This window comes from Plectrocnemia conspersa, unplaced genomic scaffold (assembly GCF_051122295.1).
Source record: "Plectrocnemia conspersa isolate PC_06_02 unplaced genomic scaffold, ASM5112229v1 ptg000013l, whole genome shotgun sequence".
NCBI classification, from domain to species: Eukaryota; Metazoa; Arthropoda; class Insecta; order Trichoptera; family Polycentropodidae; genus Plectrocnemia; species Plectrocnemia conspersa.
Window position 1 is genome coordinate 28,925,968 of NW_028277177.1, and position 19,362 is coordinate 28,945,329.

At 28.1% G+C, this 19,362-nt stretch overlaps 1 protein-coding gene across 4 annotated transcripts in view; it reads right to left on the reverse strand.

Annotated features, from left to right (window-relative positions):
- LOC148227771 (semaphorin-2A-like) overlaps positions 1–19,362 on the reverse strand; it is a 61,342-nt gene that overhangs the window by 14,305 nt on the left and 27,675 nt on the right. For 2 of the 4 annotated variants that reach the window (XM_088203017.1, XM_088203016.1), the window contains one exon: positions 13,218–13,280. The exons of the other annotated variants lie outside the window; for them this stretch is intronic. In XM_088203017.1, the coding sequence (XP_088059143.1) occupies positions 13,218–13,280 (63 nt within the window). The remainder of the gene's footprint in view (positions 1–13,217; positions 13,281–19,362) is intronic. 4 annotated transcript variants of the gene reach the window in all.

The following is a 19,362-nucleotide window of genomic DNA, read 5'->3' on the forward strand; positions in this document are numbered from 1 at the left end:
GGCAATAAAAAAATTTCATTACTTTTTATTAAGGATTCAATTTTGAACTGATTTATCTGAGGAATTAAATAAAAAATAAAAGATTGTTTTTACATGTAATCATATAATACAAACTTAATTTAATAAAATATTGTTCTTTTTTTCTCATGTATATAAAACTATTTTTGTATAAATAATAGAATTATAAAATAATTACATAAAACAGACATTGTGTCGAAATCAGTTAAAAGACTAAAAGTGTCATGAAACTAATTGATATTTGTCACTTAAAGTTGTTTTTGTAAGCTAAAAAAATATCCATTAGTATTTCTGAAAAGTACACTAAAAAATCGGTAATAAATATTAGACACCTCGTACTAGGTATTTCACATGACGTTGTCAAATGTACCAATTTCAAATCAATGTTACGTTGTAATACACAAAAAAGGTCATAAGACAAAGAGTCTAGTTCTGCCCCGAATCATCGATATTGGTCAAAGCATCGAAGACTGGAAGGAATGTTCGACTTCCCCTCGATTATCAAGGGTATACATATAAGCTAGAGCACTCGTACTAAAAAAACTAACTTTCGCCAATTCATCCAGAGCTACCACTTCGCTTTCGACTTAGAATAAACAAAAGTTAAACTGAACTTACCAATGATATATAGGCAAGAACGTCGTATTAAATCGCTTTCATTTCAGGGTCCGGGGCGCTAAGCATTCTCGGGCTGGCCCTGATTGAACCAAATGGACCGAGACCCTTGGAAGCAATTTTTCACTACAACTGTTCGATTAGATCAACTAAGTAGTTGATCTAGTTCTATGAAGTGCAAAAACTATTCTACAAAGCCGAAATATCATTTGTTGCTTATTGGCTTGTGTTATCTAGCTTAGAGTAAATATATAGCAGCTATTCTTGTGACGGATTTTCAAGGTTAATCCTTGAAAATCCGGAGCTTAGCGACGGTGTGCGAAAGTTACAGACAGGTGTCCTAGAAGCCTTAGATTTTGTACTGAAAATGAAATAGTCAAATTTCGTTAATAATATTGCGTAATCTCATTTCTTCTAACACGATTTTAGCTTTCATGTAAGTAAAAGGTTTTACATCTCAAATTTCATAGTAATATAATATGTGATATATTAACCCTTTTAGTACCAAGTGAAATTAGGCGGTGCATGCTAAGAGTGCCAAACATTTTTTTGCCAAATATAGATGATTTTATAAATATATTTAAAAAAATCATTTCTGAAAATTAATTTTTTTTATTATAAGAACAAAATTAAATCTAGTTAATATAAGTAAATACCCAAAAAGTTATTTCATAATTTTATAAAAAAAAATACTAAATAGAAACTGACACCCGCATTCTAACGGTATTCAAACGGTTAATAATATGATTTTATTTTTATTTTCGCGTGAGAATCTCGGTTCAGTTTATATTTTTACAATTACTAGTTTTATAGAATATTAAACATAGAAAAAATAACAAGTTAACGGGCTCGATTATGTTATAGGAAAATGTTTAAGTACATCACCAATATGATATTTCTACGACAGTGGTTGTCAATCGTTGATCCAAATTAATTTAATTTAAAAGTAACTAAATATATCGATAAAATAAATATATCAAACTTATGGCAAAAATAATGGAAGACTGGTAATAGCCACAACTTTACATAAACAAACATATCGATTTTAGAAAAAATTCTATAAAAATACTTCAGACTTTAAACAAAAGCTTCCATTACTGCATCCATATTTTTAAACATCTGGCACAGATCCTACTTTTTTTATGCTGCGGTATTAAAAAATGCAGCGCTTCTAAAATATTTCTAAAAATTTAATTTTAAACAGAAAACATTAAAGAGAAAACAACAAATTTATTTAGAAATAAAATTTCAACAATAGCTTTTACGAAAGCATGCATATTTTTGAACATCTAGCACAGACCCACCCTTTCTCATGCAGTGATATAAACACAAATGGTTGTAATGCATTTATAAATATTCGTACAAATAAAAACAAAACAAAAAACTAGTCTTAAGGTAGTCATTCCTGTTTTTAATATGTTTACTTCCCTTACCTACAACATCAAATTTAGTGCATTTGGTTAATTTATGTATTGAAAAACATTTTTATGGATTGATTTTGTAAAATACTTTTCTAGGCTATTTATTTATTTAAATTAAATTAAGACCATCGTATCCTACTCTAAACTAAATTTAAATAAATACTACTAAAATAAATTAAAATTATATGATACGAACCGGACCAGCTCCTCATAGCTGATATTAAACAAATCAATGTGCAATGCAAAAGTATATTAAGGAGCTGGATAGTGACAGCCATAGTCATAACATCCTAGCTCTAACGGACATCAAAAAAGGACACGATCGTGATTCTCAAAGACATTATTTAATCTACAACTGGAATTTCTCGAGTATAGTTGAATCTCTAACAACACACCTTAGTAGTTCAAAGAAATGCAACATACAACGTTCTGTAAGAACTCTGTTAGAAAATGTGTTTAAATACAAGAAGAGATAATAACCAAATATCCTCTTATAAAGATATCTCAAGAACTATTTATGTACTTTTTCCATTAAGGCTGCGTATTTACTTTTTCAGGGATTCCAAATTATAGATTCTGATTCATGAATGCTTCAAACCAAAGTATCATAGAAGACGCAAAGAACTGATGGATAGTCAAAATAAAATGCGTTCTCCATAATAAAGCTGAGCATCTTGGAAGACTTATCACAGACGTCAGTTACGTGTAGAGAAAATCTTCACTTGATTTCAAATGTGATTATGGGGTCTTTAATGAAAGTTTCTTTAGTCAAAATGTTTCCACTGAGATCATAGGAATAAGCTGATGACAAATGGGATCAAAAAAATGACGCGGTATGGCATTAAAAGGCAGACGATTGCGCCTAGAGAATCTAAATCACTCTATAGAGAGAAGAAATCGAGTACATTAAAAAAAATCATCTGCATATCGAAGAAAAATTTAATTTATGGCATCAATAAATAACGTAAAGAGCAGAAGACCTTAAAAAAACTTGAGGAACCTTAAAAAAATTGTCGAACATTCAACAATTTTTTAATAATGACCCATGACAGACATTGTCGAAGGCCTACTCAAAATTCATATATGCGACGTCTACTTGAATTCCCGCATGGAAAGATTTTTTCACCGTTTTAATGAAAAATAGTTTAACTTAATATATATTTAAAATTTGTATTTATTATATTTAAAACACATTCATCTCTAACAATCATTAAGCATACTTTGAATATTCTAGTAGGGCAAGGGCTTACGACACATTTCCCTCGAAATTTATATACTGTAGGGATTTGTATAATGTCCGTGTGGGATAAAAAAAAAGGTTAAACGATACTTTTCTACGCTGTAGCTATGAATTCAACGAACTTCTAAACACCCTGTACGTACATACAAATAACATATGCACGCTAATAAATTGGGCTAAATTATTTAAACCGAATTATGGGAATATGGGATTACGTTTCGAACCGCACGAAAACTTTCCTAGGAGTTTCGTTCAATTCATTTGAATACATTCAGCATATGTACTTGTACATATACATAGTACGAATGTTCTTCTATGAACCATTATAAAGCGGCCCTTTAGCCCCGGTGTTAGTTCGGACAACCAGTCATTAGTCTTTCGTGACAGAAGCAAATGTTTTTGAATGGCCTCAACAGAAGCGGCGAGATCTTGCCCTGTATAAGGATTTATTATCGGCTATATTTTATTATGAACGCTAAGAGAAAAATAAACCGAGATAATTCACCCGACGGGGTATATTTATGCATTGTCTTCTTATTCTTAAAAGAGAACGAAATTAACGCTCTGAGATAATAAAACAATGAAGTGACCCAAAGACGAAAGTGAACCAACGCGGAAAATTGTTTGTGTTGTGTAAAGTTTTTCTTTTAGACATTTTTTCAGGAAAGTTAAAATCTATACTTTTATTATAAAGAGATCGGTGAAACTTGGCAAGTATTAAATAATTTGTATATACATACGTTTATACTTTTAGCAGTCTAATATAAGTTTGGCTAACAAGCCAAGTTTTTAACTAAATACCTTGCCGTTTAATTTTAGAGCTCTCTATATATAATATTAATTTTAATAGAATATAAAAATAATACAATTATGCTTAACAAATTATTGTAGTTTTCAAAAACTTAAGAACAATTCGTAGCAACATTTCTCAGAACCACATTGAAAATGATAATAAAAACCTTTCTAAAAAATATAAAAATCCTTGGCTTATCATGCGTATATCTTAGTGCTTTTAAAAAACACCATCTTTAGCCAGGTTTGAGTGATATCAATAGTGTTAAAGCACGCCGGAGAGCAGATCAGAGCAAAGATGACTCGTTTAAACCTAGTTTTTAGCACCACAGTGAGCCGCTATTTGCCAATCTCTCGTCTCTAACCAGACTCAACCTCATTTATTACATTAAAGGCGCTCTCTACCGTAACAGTAGAATTTTGAGTTCCCCCTTAAAGGGTCAGCTAAGAGTTTGCGCATCATTTTCATGAGAATGATAACACAAGAACACGCATCGCCTACAACAGCCCTTAGATGACGCACCGCCAAAGGTCTGCGCCCCATAATAATATGCTCCGTAAACCATATCCACAGTGGCGTGTTTAATTAGTGTTTTTTTATTTATATAAGATCCTCACAAATTAATGATTTTACTGCAAAGACTAATAAAAATATAATATAAAAATTACTACTACCAAAACTATAAATACTATTAAAAAACAAATAACAGTAATAGGCTGTTGACTTCGACATTATTGCAAAAAATAATTAAGCATAATTTTTGTAGCAGCTTTTGAATACCAAAAAAATATTTTTTTATTAGTGAAATAAATAATTTTATTCTACAGTTTTTAAAATACAGAAGTATTTATTTTGTATCAAAATCTATTTTATATTTTATTATTGAAATAATTAATTATAATTTAGATATTTAAATCATAAAATATTATTATATAACAAATATTTTGTGTACATTGACAAATCAAAAAAATATTTAAAAATATTTAATTTTTAACAAATATTTATTAATAAAAAATATGTTTGATAATAAAACCAGGTACAAGATATTATTTCCGTCATTCTTAATATTTTCTTTCTTTGTACGGTAAGATACATTCTCTTTTGCTCGCTCACGTGTTAAGTAACGAGAGTGAGTGAGAAGAAGTGGACGTGCGGAGCGCATGTAACGCACGCCCTTATCTCTCACTCACTCTCCTCACTGAACACGCGAGCGAGCGAAAGGGAATGTATCTCACCGTACGCTCCTAGTCAATAAACACAGAATATTTATTTTTATTTTAATAATAAATAATATAGATTTAAACACAAAATTTTATTATAATTCTATTTTGTAATGTAATTAATCATATAATATTTTTTACTAGTAACGTAAACATTAAAATATCAAACGAGAAGAAATTCGCATTGATATTTTTTATATATATTGTAGATACTATTAATTAAAATATAATTTGATAAAAATCGAACATCGATTTATCGAACAATAATATTTAATTTTTTTAAATTACATAATTTAATTTAATAATTTAGTTTGTAATTAAACTATTGAAATAAACGTATGTTAAAAACTTATATATAGTTTTTGTGCTACTAAAATAGTAGATATTACAGTATTTTATTCATATTCAAAATAACAAATAATGTAACATATGTATATCTTACATTTTTTTATACATTTATAAAGAAATAATATAAAATACAACATTATTATTTTCATTCCATTCAATTCGTCGATTGAGCGAATCAAAAATTGTCTGTTTTTTATATAATATTTTTAAAAAAAATACTGTGTTATTATATTTTTAATTAAATATGCAATATTTTTAAATATTAATTGCATGGGAGAGTGTATCATATATTTATAAACTAAACATGATGACTTTTTTATTATATCTCAATTTTTATATATTGCATACAATAAAAAATATAAATTCTCTATGCTTTAGATATACAGCAAGCTCTTAATTTATTTATTCTTATTTGATTTTTCAATAGATATAATATGTATTATCTAGTATATGGCATAATCATAAATATTTAAGCAAAAAATCATGAATGCTTTTATTTAGCGACAAAAATGCGCGCACCTTTTTAAAATTCAATTTTATTTATTATGTAAAAAAAAGCCTGGATAATTTTTACTTTTACCGTTTACTTTACTGTCCCTTATCGTGTTGTATTATGAATCATATATATATATATATATATATATATTTATATATATTTTAATAAAACGACAACCGTAAATTACAAAACCGCTCTCAGTATTTGCATAATAATTAATGTACATTTAATTACAAAGGTTTCGTTTTAAATTATAAAATAAAATAAAAATCATGAGACTTATATTCATATGTATTCACGATACAAACGGGAGTTTCCATTAAATCAAATACGTATTAGGCGAATGATTGAGTTATTTGATATATTTTGATCTTTGTAGAGATCTTGCAAAGGTATTTTAATCTAGGCTTGTTGGATATTGTTCCGGGAAACAAATTAGAGCTAAATTTATACAATAGTTTTCAATTTATTCGTGCTCATGTTGTGTTATATACTGTTGTGGATAGCTATAATAATATAATACAACAATATTAAAAACACACAAAACTTGGGAAAAACATGCGTTTATATAATATGGAAAAATCCTATTTTTATTGTAGTGAGGCAAAGTAGTAATAAATATATACATTAGGGAAAAAGTGACGAAGATGATGATGATGAATTGAAGCGATACTATCAATCTGATTGATAAAAAATCCTACACGATAAATGCTTTTACACTCAAGGTGCTGAAGAACTTTTACACGTGGGAAAACGATGCAGTTTTGCGCCACTTTTAATGTACAAAAAAATATTTTTAAGGTTTTCATCTGACTCACCCTCGCATATATACATATAATATATTATGTATGTCTCTATCCGTTTACTGCATAGTGCCAGGATGGAATATTTTTAATAAAACATTTTTCCCTCCGCATCTTTCTCCGCTTTGATTCGTCAACGTCAACCGACCCTCGACCGAAGGGTGAGCGTTATTCGCAAATTTCCCCATTTCATATCGCATCAATCGCGAACAACACGTCGGAAACACAAAGACGCGCCGAACACTTAATCACGAGCCGCCGCTGACTGCGGAGGGCCGCTTCAAATTTTCCGACATATTAAACCCGTCCGCGATCGGCTGCACCATTATTTAAAATTTACGTTTAACACAAAAATGAGGAACGGCCCGACTGGTAATTGGCTTCATGTGATGCATGGAGAGCTAGCGCATAATTGATAATAGCTCCCAGGAGGCTCGTTAAGTGCGCTAATGTGTCCATGAGTCATTTTAATACGAGCTATAAATTTAGGGAGTAATTTAAAGGCTATCTTTCAGTTGTCATAAAAAAAATTGTGATACTTAAATGCGTTATTTGTTACCAACGAAATGTGTTGTGTATTGTGTTTAACTAGACTTGTTCAACACCCAGGACACGAGTCTCAATTCTGGATAAATAATTCAAGTATGAATATACATTGAAAAACTTTAATTTTATCAAATCTGAAAGCTTCAAATATAATATTAACACACATTTTCTGCCTTTGGTTCACACTAGGACCATTGCATCGTCTTTGAAAACTAGAGGATTTTTTTAATGATTAAAACTTAAGATAAAAATAATCTATATAATCAAAATAAATTTGTAAGCAAACACTTTTGATCCTTAGGAAAGGGATTTTTGCAACACTATGTGTTTAGTAGTTGTGAATGTAAATGTTTTTCAAGCGAAATTTTAAAAATTCTCTAAAAACTATAACTTTAAATTGCCAACGTTCTTCAAAATTTAAGCACATATTTTTTCTGTATAGAGAAGCTAATACAAATTCACATTATTTATATCATATTTTAAATCCCGTATAAACTAAATATATTTTTTTAAATATTTTTTTTAGAATTTGATGATTTTTTTTACATATTTTGATGTGTTTTACAATTTGAATCGATAAAATCAATTGCGTCGTTAATTTTCAAGCGCGCCAATACCCTGGATTTCCCACCGTCAGACACTTTCGTCATCTGTCAAGCGCGCGCCGGGATACAGCTTAGTGCGATTAAATAAACGTTTAAATATGTTATAATCACGGCGTTTTTCTTACAAAGTGTCAATTGAAGATGATTCAAAGTGATGTAGCATTTGGAATTATAAACAATATAATCAAAACTATAAATTATGAGTGTGCCAGTAAGTGTTTGGTTATATGAATAATATATCACGGTTATTTTAACAAAATTACCATTTACTTTCTAGGAGCTAATATTAAAAGACAAACAGCGGTGATTGGGCAATTAAAGGTCTATATACCAAAGTTAATTAAACGTAATACAATGCTTGTAATAATGAAAAATCTCGTATTAGTGTAAGCAAAAAGTTACATTTTACCCACTATATAGTATCGTTTACAGTTAATTTTCAGACGCAATGATAGATTTAATAACATTTACGTATGGCAAACAATTAATATATGACATATTGCGTCAATTTTGTAAGCGATGAAGAGATGCCAATCTACGTGTTTAATCCTCTACAGTAACTTGACTCAATTTTGTTTTTCGGTTGTCGTTTAAATTTAATTTATGGATTATATTAGTAGTAATAATGTATTCAATGTTTACTCTTGATAAGGTCTTATTGTTTTTAATTATTTTTCAGAAACAATGATGGAACAATTTGATGACCTATATGGCTACAACGTAGAATTGTTATATATAAATAAAGAGTGAATCATCTCATGTTGAAGTCACTGTCAGCAAGTATTGTCTTTTTATAAAGAAAATACTACATAAGTTTGATGTAACTGAATATTTTGAATTTGGCTATTCCGAAAGAGGAATGATGGCACAGAACAAAAATTGAATAAAAACCATGACGTATACATATTTTGCCACATCGGAATTAAAAATAACCCACTCTTAGCTATTTTGGCTATCGATTATTCCAGGTATGCAATCACATATTTACAATCATTGTAAAATGTCGTTTATTAGATAACATTCAAGAAACTACACATATATAAGCTGTCCGTTGGCGTTATATATATAGCGTTCCAACTGCGACAGCGCTGATTTGATCGACATTAACTTTCAATCCTCATACATACTAAAAATATATTACACGTTCACGTTTATTTGCAATCTTAAAATCTAACGAATATGTGTATTAAATCGGAAGCAATGATAATGTTTATGTAATATAAAAGGAAAAACTCACTTTTCGGCTTCGGAGCCCGGCGACGGGAATTCAAAATTTGAAGATTTCAATACGAAGATTCTTTTATGATTGTTTATCTAATGTAATCAATGTATTCTTCTTATCCTAAACACATTATGTATATATTTAATTTTCATAGTTATAACACACTTAGTTAATTTGCAATCCGATTATTTGTAAAAGGAAAAACTCACTTTTCGGCCTCGGAGCCCGTCAACGGGAATTTAAAATTTGAAGATTTCATTACGAATATTGTTTTATGATTATTTATCTAGTTTAATCAATGTATTCTTCTAATCCTCAACACACTATGTATATATTTAATTACCATAGTTATAACACACCTAGCTAATTTTCAATCCGATTATTTATATTCAGACAAATGAATTAATGAAAATTATTGTCGCGTAGCAAAATTTTATTATTAAATAATAATTATTTAAAATTGTTGTCACGGTACTGTCAGCCATCTTGTTTTATATTTGAATGCTTATTTTTCATTGGTCGAAACAACAGAACGCATTACCAGCTGCTCGAAAATCAATCAGAGCAAATTAAATTTTTATTTTTATTATTATAATTTAATATATTTCATTAACATACACCGTTCATACAAAGCTATACGATTTAGAGAGTAGAAAATTGAGCATATAATTTTGACAGCGACGGCTTAGAACAATTATTTATAAGATTATATTTACTGTATTTTATAATATTTACTATTTAATTTTTTTATAATAAAACTGGTCTTGTTTATGACCAACAGTTAATTTTACTCTATGTTTTTAAAAACTATGTTAACCCATTGGCGTACAAAAAAATCTGTTCTACACTACACAATCAATAAATTAATTGAGTCTTTTCAAGTTGTTCCCATTGAGGAGATTGCTGCTACGATGTTGACGTGCTGTTGAAGCCTCGCTTCATGTTTAGCAGCAAAACGTTTTACAGAACTATGTATGTCTATCGTGAACATACCACAGGGCATTCACAATATTTTGTAGCACTTTATTTAAAAACTTTTTAATCATTTTAACACGGCACTGTTTGGCACATCCCCGTGTTTGCTTTATGCCGTATTGTATGCCATAAACTAATTTTAGAACTTGGTTGTATATCTTGATTTTATTAAATATTGATAGTTTAGAGTTTCTTCTTATAGCTTTCTATATTATATTGCAAGTTCTAATTTTGTATTTCTCACATGTTTTTTCCACCACAGTTTGGTATCCAAAGTCATGCTAAGGTACTTAATTGTATGGGAGTGTTGCCGTTTTTGAAAATTTGCAATTCATCGGTTATATTTTTATTGGTGAAGTTGATGTACTTTATTTTCAGCGGCCTGTTGCAGTTTTTTGATGGTATTCGCTATTTATTTTCCCACTGCCAGGATTTCTGTATCATCCGCGAATGTTACAATTGTGATATTTGTGGAAAAATCATACATGTACCACAAATATGGTATCGCCCCTAGAACACTTCCTTGTGGGACTCCAGCTTTTATTTATTTTAATTCAGAATTTTCATTATTTTGTTTAATTTTGAATAATCAGTTGGATATGTACGATTCAAATAATTCTACATATTACTTCTGTACTATACTGTTTAATTTTTGAATTAAGCCTCTGTCAAAAGCTTGAGTATCATCTAAACAAATTTATTCCTGTATAAAAAATCATAATTGAGAAATTGTAAACCGTTTTATTTTTCATTTCGTTATTTAATTTATTTAACTTAAGTCGCATTTGTTTATAAATTAATTTGACACCTATTTCTGAGAACCACCGGTTAAGTATAGCGCAATAATTTCAAAAAGGAATAAACTATGAGAAAAGAACTTGTCGCATATACGCGTTTGAACACCTGAATTTCCTCGATAATTTAAGAATTTTAAAGTAGATAATAAATCCTAAATAGAATTATACCATAAGTCTAAAACAATGATTTATATAAATTAAAATTAACTATATGTCCTATACATATTTTTTTTTAAATAAATTTGCTAAAAAATAAAAAATAAATAATAAGTTATATTAGGAACAATTCGTTATTAACTAATACATATTGACAGAATTTTGACAGATTTTGTACCGCAGTTTATTTTATTTTTGACCTGCCACTTAAAAATTGCTTAAATAAAACGAGTCGTAACTGAATATTGCTTACAAGATTTTATCTCGAAGTTTATATCATAGATACAATTTATTCATTATTTCAAAAGATATATTTCATTTTATTATGCAATAAAAGCCTATCCCTAAACAGATTTTGCACCGCAGTTTACTTATTTTATTTTTGGCCTGCCACTTGAAAAATGTTTATTTAAGAATAGCGTAGTATAAAAATAAGTCGTAACTGAATATTGTTATTAAGATTTTATCTCGAATTTCAAAAAATAATTTGTCTAAATCAATGTTTTCAACCTACGGCCCTCCGGTCAAATGCGGCCCACATTACTTAAAGTTAAACATTTAATTAATAATAAGATTTCAGAATGTTTCATTATTTTTTAGCGTTGTTTCTACATTATCTCTTAATAAAATAAAAAAGACAAAAAAAGCGTTTCATGAAAATGAGACTAAAGACTATTTTTGGATGGAATAATAAAGCATTTTTTCAATGCAATAAAACATGATTTTTTAAAACATTATATTTAAGTACTTTAAAAAAACTATTTCGAAAAGTGACTTCTCATTTATTAGTGAAGGGAAATATGTGGTAACGAATTTAAAATAAGTTTATTAAATTATTGTTTAAAAGAGTAACAGAAATAATGTCATAAAAATATATAAATACTTCTAAGTATTATTCCATAGCTTTGGACTGAGTACTTATGTTATAGATAAGGCACAACTTCTGTCGAAGAATTGATAATGAATTTAATATTACCGAAGAACTGACTTTCCTAGTTTCTCTAAAGAGTAAGTTTTTTTACAGATTTGTATTAAGCAGAAAAAGATTTCGCACTAATGGTTGAATATAGGAAAGAGTAGCGAAGCTAGTTGATAACGATACAACATTTCTGCATCACTGCATTCTATATCAAATATGCACAGTATTAAAATTGACATTAATTCAGGAGTTATTATGGAAAAATTTATAGAAAAACCCCTGTTTTCCGCATTCAATGCGGAATGCGGAAAATTAAAGGTCATTTGTGTGAATATATATTTAAAATAAAAATATTAAAACTGAAATTAACATTAAACAAATAATTAATAGTATTTTATGTATTATTTGATATATTTAAATATATTATTTAAATATAAAATAAACCCTCATATTTGATATGGCTTTATTTTGACATTTTAATTAAAAATTATAATATTTTTGCTCATACTAATAATTTAATATACTCTGGAAACATTAACAATTTATTTTTTGAAATGTTAATATAATTATAATAATATTGTAATTAAATGAGATATATTAATATTTATTTTCTAATATACATTTAGTTAAAAATAAACTATATAGCATTGCAGTACAACCATATAATCAAAATTATTAAAACAATCTAGATGTATATGTAAAGATAGCCAATCAAAAATCATAAATTTACTTTGCAATGAAATTTTCGAGTTCATTGTTCTGAAGAGTAATGACGAAACATTTCAGTCCAATCCAATCTAAGCAAAATCTTGAATTTGAAATTCATATTTTGATAACAATATAAATTACATTATTTTATTTTTTAGAGAGCATATTAAATATATAAAAAAATAATTTAATAGACATTTATTCTAAAATGCGCTCTTCTAAGTGAAGTCTAAAAGGGAACGACTTTCTCTTGGGATCTTGTGAATGTTATTAAAAAAAGTTGAATAAACAAAAAATGAAAGGTGAAGTATATTGCTTATGAAATTGGAACTCACCTCGGATTTGCCGCTCTTTATACATTTAGAAGTATCCGTCGCCTCCAGATGTAGCGAGTTTTTCTGAAACATTACGTATTATTTTATTTTCGCATATATATTTTATACAGTAGCGACAGTTTATCTTGATTGACTTTGATGTGCGTCAATTAAGTTAGCAGAAACTTAACGACGTTAACACTAAAAGCATGATACAATGCGTGATCAATTGAATTAGCTAAACGCGAAGGCGGAAATACTTGAAATCGATCACAACAAAGCCGAATCGGTAATGTTTAAAACGGTTTAGCCCGATTCGAAGTGGGGTTGAATCATAATGAGGGTGGAAAATAAAAAAAATGTAAAAAAACGCGCGGGCTAGGAAAGATTTTTAGAGAATAAAATATATAGTATAGTATGTTATGAATAATTTATTATATATATATTATTTGATACAATAAAAACAATCAATATTTTAATAAAATAAATATGAACTTTTGTATTATAAAATATCTTTTGCCTTAATATTTTTTATATACAAGAAAAAGTCGCATTGTGAGTCAAAATTTAATATTATTACATCATGTACACACACAATCGTATTATAAATAAATCATGCTTCGAACACTCTTACCCCCAAAGGCGGCGAAGCAACAAGATAGATGGATTTATACGAATGTAACAGAAACAAAAAAAAAGCAACAGCTAACCAGGGATTTGGATGCTGCATTCTCTTCTCGCCGCACCTCGAAGATATAAGCCAGAAGGCAATAAAAAAAATAATTTCGTATGCAGAGCAACATTTAAAAACATCTCGACCGACCGAACATTATTATGGCATTATTGTGTTTCAGTCAAATCACGTAGTATCCGTCATATTGCGGGCATCCCAAACGAGGGTCATATTTAGTGAATTTCCCTCTTGCCAAAACATAATATTTTGCCCCGAGTATTTCTTGAAGTATCTCGCGTTATTGACGCCTAAGGGAAACTTTATTTTTCTCCACCTCCTCCTTGGCGAGTAATTTTATTCGCCGGCAATTTGTTACTGCCCGCTACAGACATTGGAATCGCTAATTCGATTCTCTATTTCGACCCTGCAGCACGTTTTTTTCTTCACGAGACTTGCACGTATTCTCTCATCATTATCAACTCTTAAAAATGTGGAAAATGGTTGTGGAAGAAAAAGCAGTGGTGACTCATTACAGAAGAATCCTTATCACAAATTAAATTCCTTTCGTGTTTTGCCGCACCCGATCTGAATCACCCGCTCACGCCTTCGATCTTTTTTGTTAAATATTTTTTTTAAGCAAATTGTATTTAAATACAATTTGTCATTAATTATATGTTAAAACAGTTTAAAGAATAAACTATATATTATATTCATAGTTGGCATTTAAATTAAATTAATCAGATATTTCGAAATGACTGCTTAAAATATACAAAAGATACCTAACAATATGTTGTGGGGGGGCTTAACGACCGGCACTATATATTTTATAAATCATTTTATCGATCATTTTGAACAAACAAAAACAAGTCTCGAAAGCTAGACCACACAAAATATTTTCACAACAATGGAAAAGAGATCTTGCGACCAAACAATTGCGTGTAATAATTGGAAATATTTCATGTGCGTTCTACCCTGCGTATAATACTATTTTTTTACCCTTTGATTAACGAGTGGTAATTTGGACCGTTTCTAATTTATAATAAACACATTTCGTGGGTGTGTTGCAATTGGCTCAAAAACATCCTCATCTGCGACTCGTCAGAGCTGTTTCAAACCAGCAGCAAGTGGTTTTTGTAATGACGTTAGCCCATATGACAGACAATACGACAGATCCCAGCTGCTCCACAAAATCACAGCCGGCAATAATACAACTCTATATGCCACGATTTCTAAAAGCCGCATTACTGATACAACTTTCAAGCCCTGTTATTTTTACTTCACCGCCTGATAATGACATATACATTTTCTTATATATGTGGTAATTTATATAGGTAAATGATATAAAGAAATAAACTATTACCAGCTTTTCTAGCATATATTTTGGTTGCAAAATCACACCCATTTTGCCTTAAATTACCTTAGCTGGATTTTTTTGTATTGTAGAACAATATTTATTGTTAAAAAAATAGTTAAGTCAATTAATATGTGAAATTCTAAGCTGAATTTATAAGTTTTTCTATATATTATAATTTAATATAAAAAGATTCAAAGAGATATTTTTAATAGAGGTACATATATAATATTAGATAGTTATTATTTAATCAATATAATATAGTGAATTATATATTATATAGTGACTTTCAGGTCTTGTATGTCACTATATAATTATTCACAGTATTTTTTTATTGTTGATTTATAATAAATAATATATATTATTACCTTTATTTATTTAACTTATGTTGTATTTTTTATATTGCGCAAAATACTAATTAGTGTATTTTTTTTAAATATACATATGCTTAGAAAATTTTGTAGTAACTTATACTAAAAACTTTTTTAATTACAAAATCCAAATTTAATCATTTATAATAACATATATAAAATAGTTTAACTACAGATTTGGCATGTGTTAAAAACAAAATTGATAAAGCTAAGATCAACATGAAAATATAACGTTGTTTGTACACAAATAATTATAAAAATATTGCTTCAATAATCAGAAATAATTGTATAAAATTATACAAAATTAATTGTAACCTAACGAATACTTAGAATAATGGTCGAATTAAGTACTAAGCTTTATATTTTATTAAAATAAATTTTAATATTGATTTATAAAAATTGTAAAAAGAGCAAAATAAATTTTAAGTGAAAAGTTAATTTTATAGAAAATAAAGTATGAAAATAATATATAATATGAAATTACATATATCATATCTTATATCGAAAAAAGTTGTTTTTTCAATTAATCAAAGCTTTTAATGTTACACTTATTTATTTTATACATCTTATACGCAAAATATTCGCAACTAATAATTATTATTGATTTTACTAAATGAATAATTAGTGATTATCGTATATTTAGTAAGGTTATTATTTCAAATCATATGTTTTGTAATAATAGGCAGTAAGCCTTAATCCTAAAAAGGTTTTGCGCAGCAGTTTTCTTTTTATTAATTTTTCTTTGTCAATTAAATATTGTTTAATTAAAAATAGCGTAGTATAAAAAAATACAAAAATAAAAGGAGTCATAACTGAATATTATTTATAAGACAAAAATGTAATTAAGCAATAGTTATTTTACTTTCATATGACGAATGGATATATTTTTAAATCGCTATTATTGACGATATAAAAGCTAATTTATATAGCTGTTGAATATTAAAGTGATAATAATATTTTTATAAATGTTTTAAACCTATTTTGCGATCAAATTTATTTTTTAACTGATTTCTAAATAGTTTATATCGTAGATTAAATTTATTTATTATTTATTATACAATAAAAGCCTAACCCTATACAGGTTTTGCACCGCTGCTTACTCATTTTATTTTTTGACTGCCATTTAAAAATTGTTAATATTAAATTATATATTTTTATTTTATTACAAAAATTATATATTTTATCACAAAAAAATATTTTATTGTAAATCAATAGATTTCAGATTCATATTAAAAGACAATAAAATCCTAATCCTGAACAGATTTTTACCGCAGTTTCCTTTTTTTATATCTACCCGGCTAGTTAAAAATTATTATTGTTATAGTAACAATCGAATAATATAGCAATAGTGAGACAACATTTAATAAGCACTATAAATAGATTAAAAAGTAGCATATTTTTTCAATTGATTCTTAAGAAACATATTAAATAGCGAAATATTTTAAAATAAAAATGATTATGTAAAAGACTTTCCTGTAGTTAAAGATCTCTGTTTAAGACCAACATAGAACAGCTTTATATTCTACAACTTGTGTATGAACTTTTTTACTAATGATTTCATCATTAAAAATATACAAGTTATAATTAAATATTAATATTAAAGTTTATGTAGATTAAATATAGTTATTATTTTAAAGTACATATTTTGTATAATTTAACAATAAAATATTAAACCTAAATTTGTTTTGAGTCGCAGTTAACTTTATTGTGTGTTTGTTACAGTCAATATAATTTAGCGAATACACTAATTGTAGCCGAAATTTGTTTCACAATCATACATCTACCTATATGCAAAATAATACATGTACTTAATTAACGTAAAGCTATTTAATAACTATACAAAAAGGTAACAAACGATATTTATCTGATATTGTTCTCTTGTATAATATAAGACGTATACATTATAATGATATCAAAAGCTCATTATAATATTAAGTTCATATAAACTAAAATAGAATAGATCGACCTTCAAACTTCTAGTTATTGCTCATTGTTTAGTAATAGGGACCAACTACGATAGGACCTCAAAAGCTACCATAATTGCAGTTTAAGTTATTCTCAAATAGCATATACATATACAGATGTAGCTATTGAATTATAAATAGAAATAATAATATTACATTTCCAATTAAAATTTGCATACCATAAAAAAGGTTGTTTACATGCGCCACTAAATAAAAATCGAACAACCGCTCAACCCTATCTGTATAATTTACAGATAATGATCAGTAGGCTTGGCCAATATTGATAATGGCTAGCGAATGAATTCTGGATGTAATTCAGGCTTTGATTCAGGTTACACGATAAAAGTATATATACGTATACTTTGGTCCGTACATAATTCACCCTTTAACCCCTTAACGGAAACTTTTTGCAATCACCTATATATGTGACAATGTATTCAAACGACTTTTATAGCCAATATTAAACATATTGAAAATTCCTATCAATGGATATTAAAGAACAGGCTTGCTCGCGTAATCCTCATTGTGTATGTAGCCAACGTTTAACCACCCAGTTGATCCATATTTTATCACATGCATTCCGCTGCGGAAAACCACCACGCCCTTATGCATAATCTATCAGCATTTGCGTACACAGTAAAGAGACGTAGATATAATGGGAGAGAGAGAGCACTTGACTTTGTGAACACACTGTGGCCGCAACAGTCTGCGTTGTACGACATGAAGCAGAACAATGGCCACATTCGAAATCGGAAATGGAAAATAGTTTTGCAAGCGTACGAATGTGTGTATCTGTGTGTTTTGCTAACCAAAGTCTTCAAGTCTAAAACTATTGTATTCAGATACGCACGCACAAGTTCTTGTGTACAAGTTGAACATGATAAATACAGGATAAGGAAATTAATTGTGAATGTATGCACTTGTATGGACTGATTTTGGGGTAATGTTATCTGGGGGTTGTTTGAAAATTATAAATTAATTTTAAGTTGTTTGTAAAATAAAACTGCATAACTTTAATTTTAATATGTGTGCAAACGAGTTTTATTTGGTTTATAAACGAGGATCTAGAGGGCCACGAAAATTATGTATAAACGCAAGAAGTATACTAAAAACAATATATTTATATATTTTTTTAATTTAAGTTAGTGTATATGATTTATATATCAAATAATAGCAATAAATTAAAGCGCGCCAAATAAATTAACATATTAATAATTTTATAAAAAATATCGAAAACCTCTGTATTTTTATAAAAAAATCCACAAAAGCCAAAACGAAATTTAGTAATAGAAAGGTGTTAAAATAAATCATTATAAAATACTAATACAAAAAAGTAGTAAGATAAATCAAAGCTGAGAATCAGTGATATTTTTATAATAAAATAATAATTAATCAATTTCAACAGAAATATTTATAGAAATTTCAATATATTAATATTTAATTTCCGCCTTATTAAATAGCATGTTTATTGAAGGCCCAGAATTAGAAATGTAATTAATTATTTTAAGTCAAACTGCAAAATAATTCAATGTCTCAAAATGCTTACAGATATTTTAGGGTCCACAGTGAACACTTGTAAGTGCACAGCTTCTATTGAAATTGACGCACCGACTGTAAGAACGCACTAAATCTATTTATCATTTATTAAGCCAGCTAGTGCGGACTGTACGTGACAATAGACAGAATAAAAGTATCAATGGCCACTCGAGATTTTCTGCAAGAGTTATTTTTATATTAAAAAATAGCAAACTTTTAGATTTTTTTAAATATTTAACAGCCGTTTTAAGCCTGTTTATATGACAGGTTG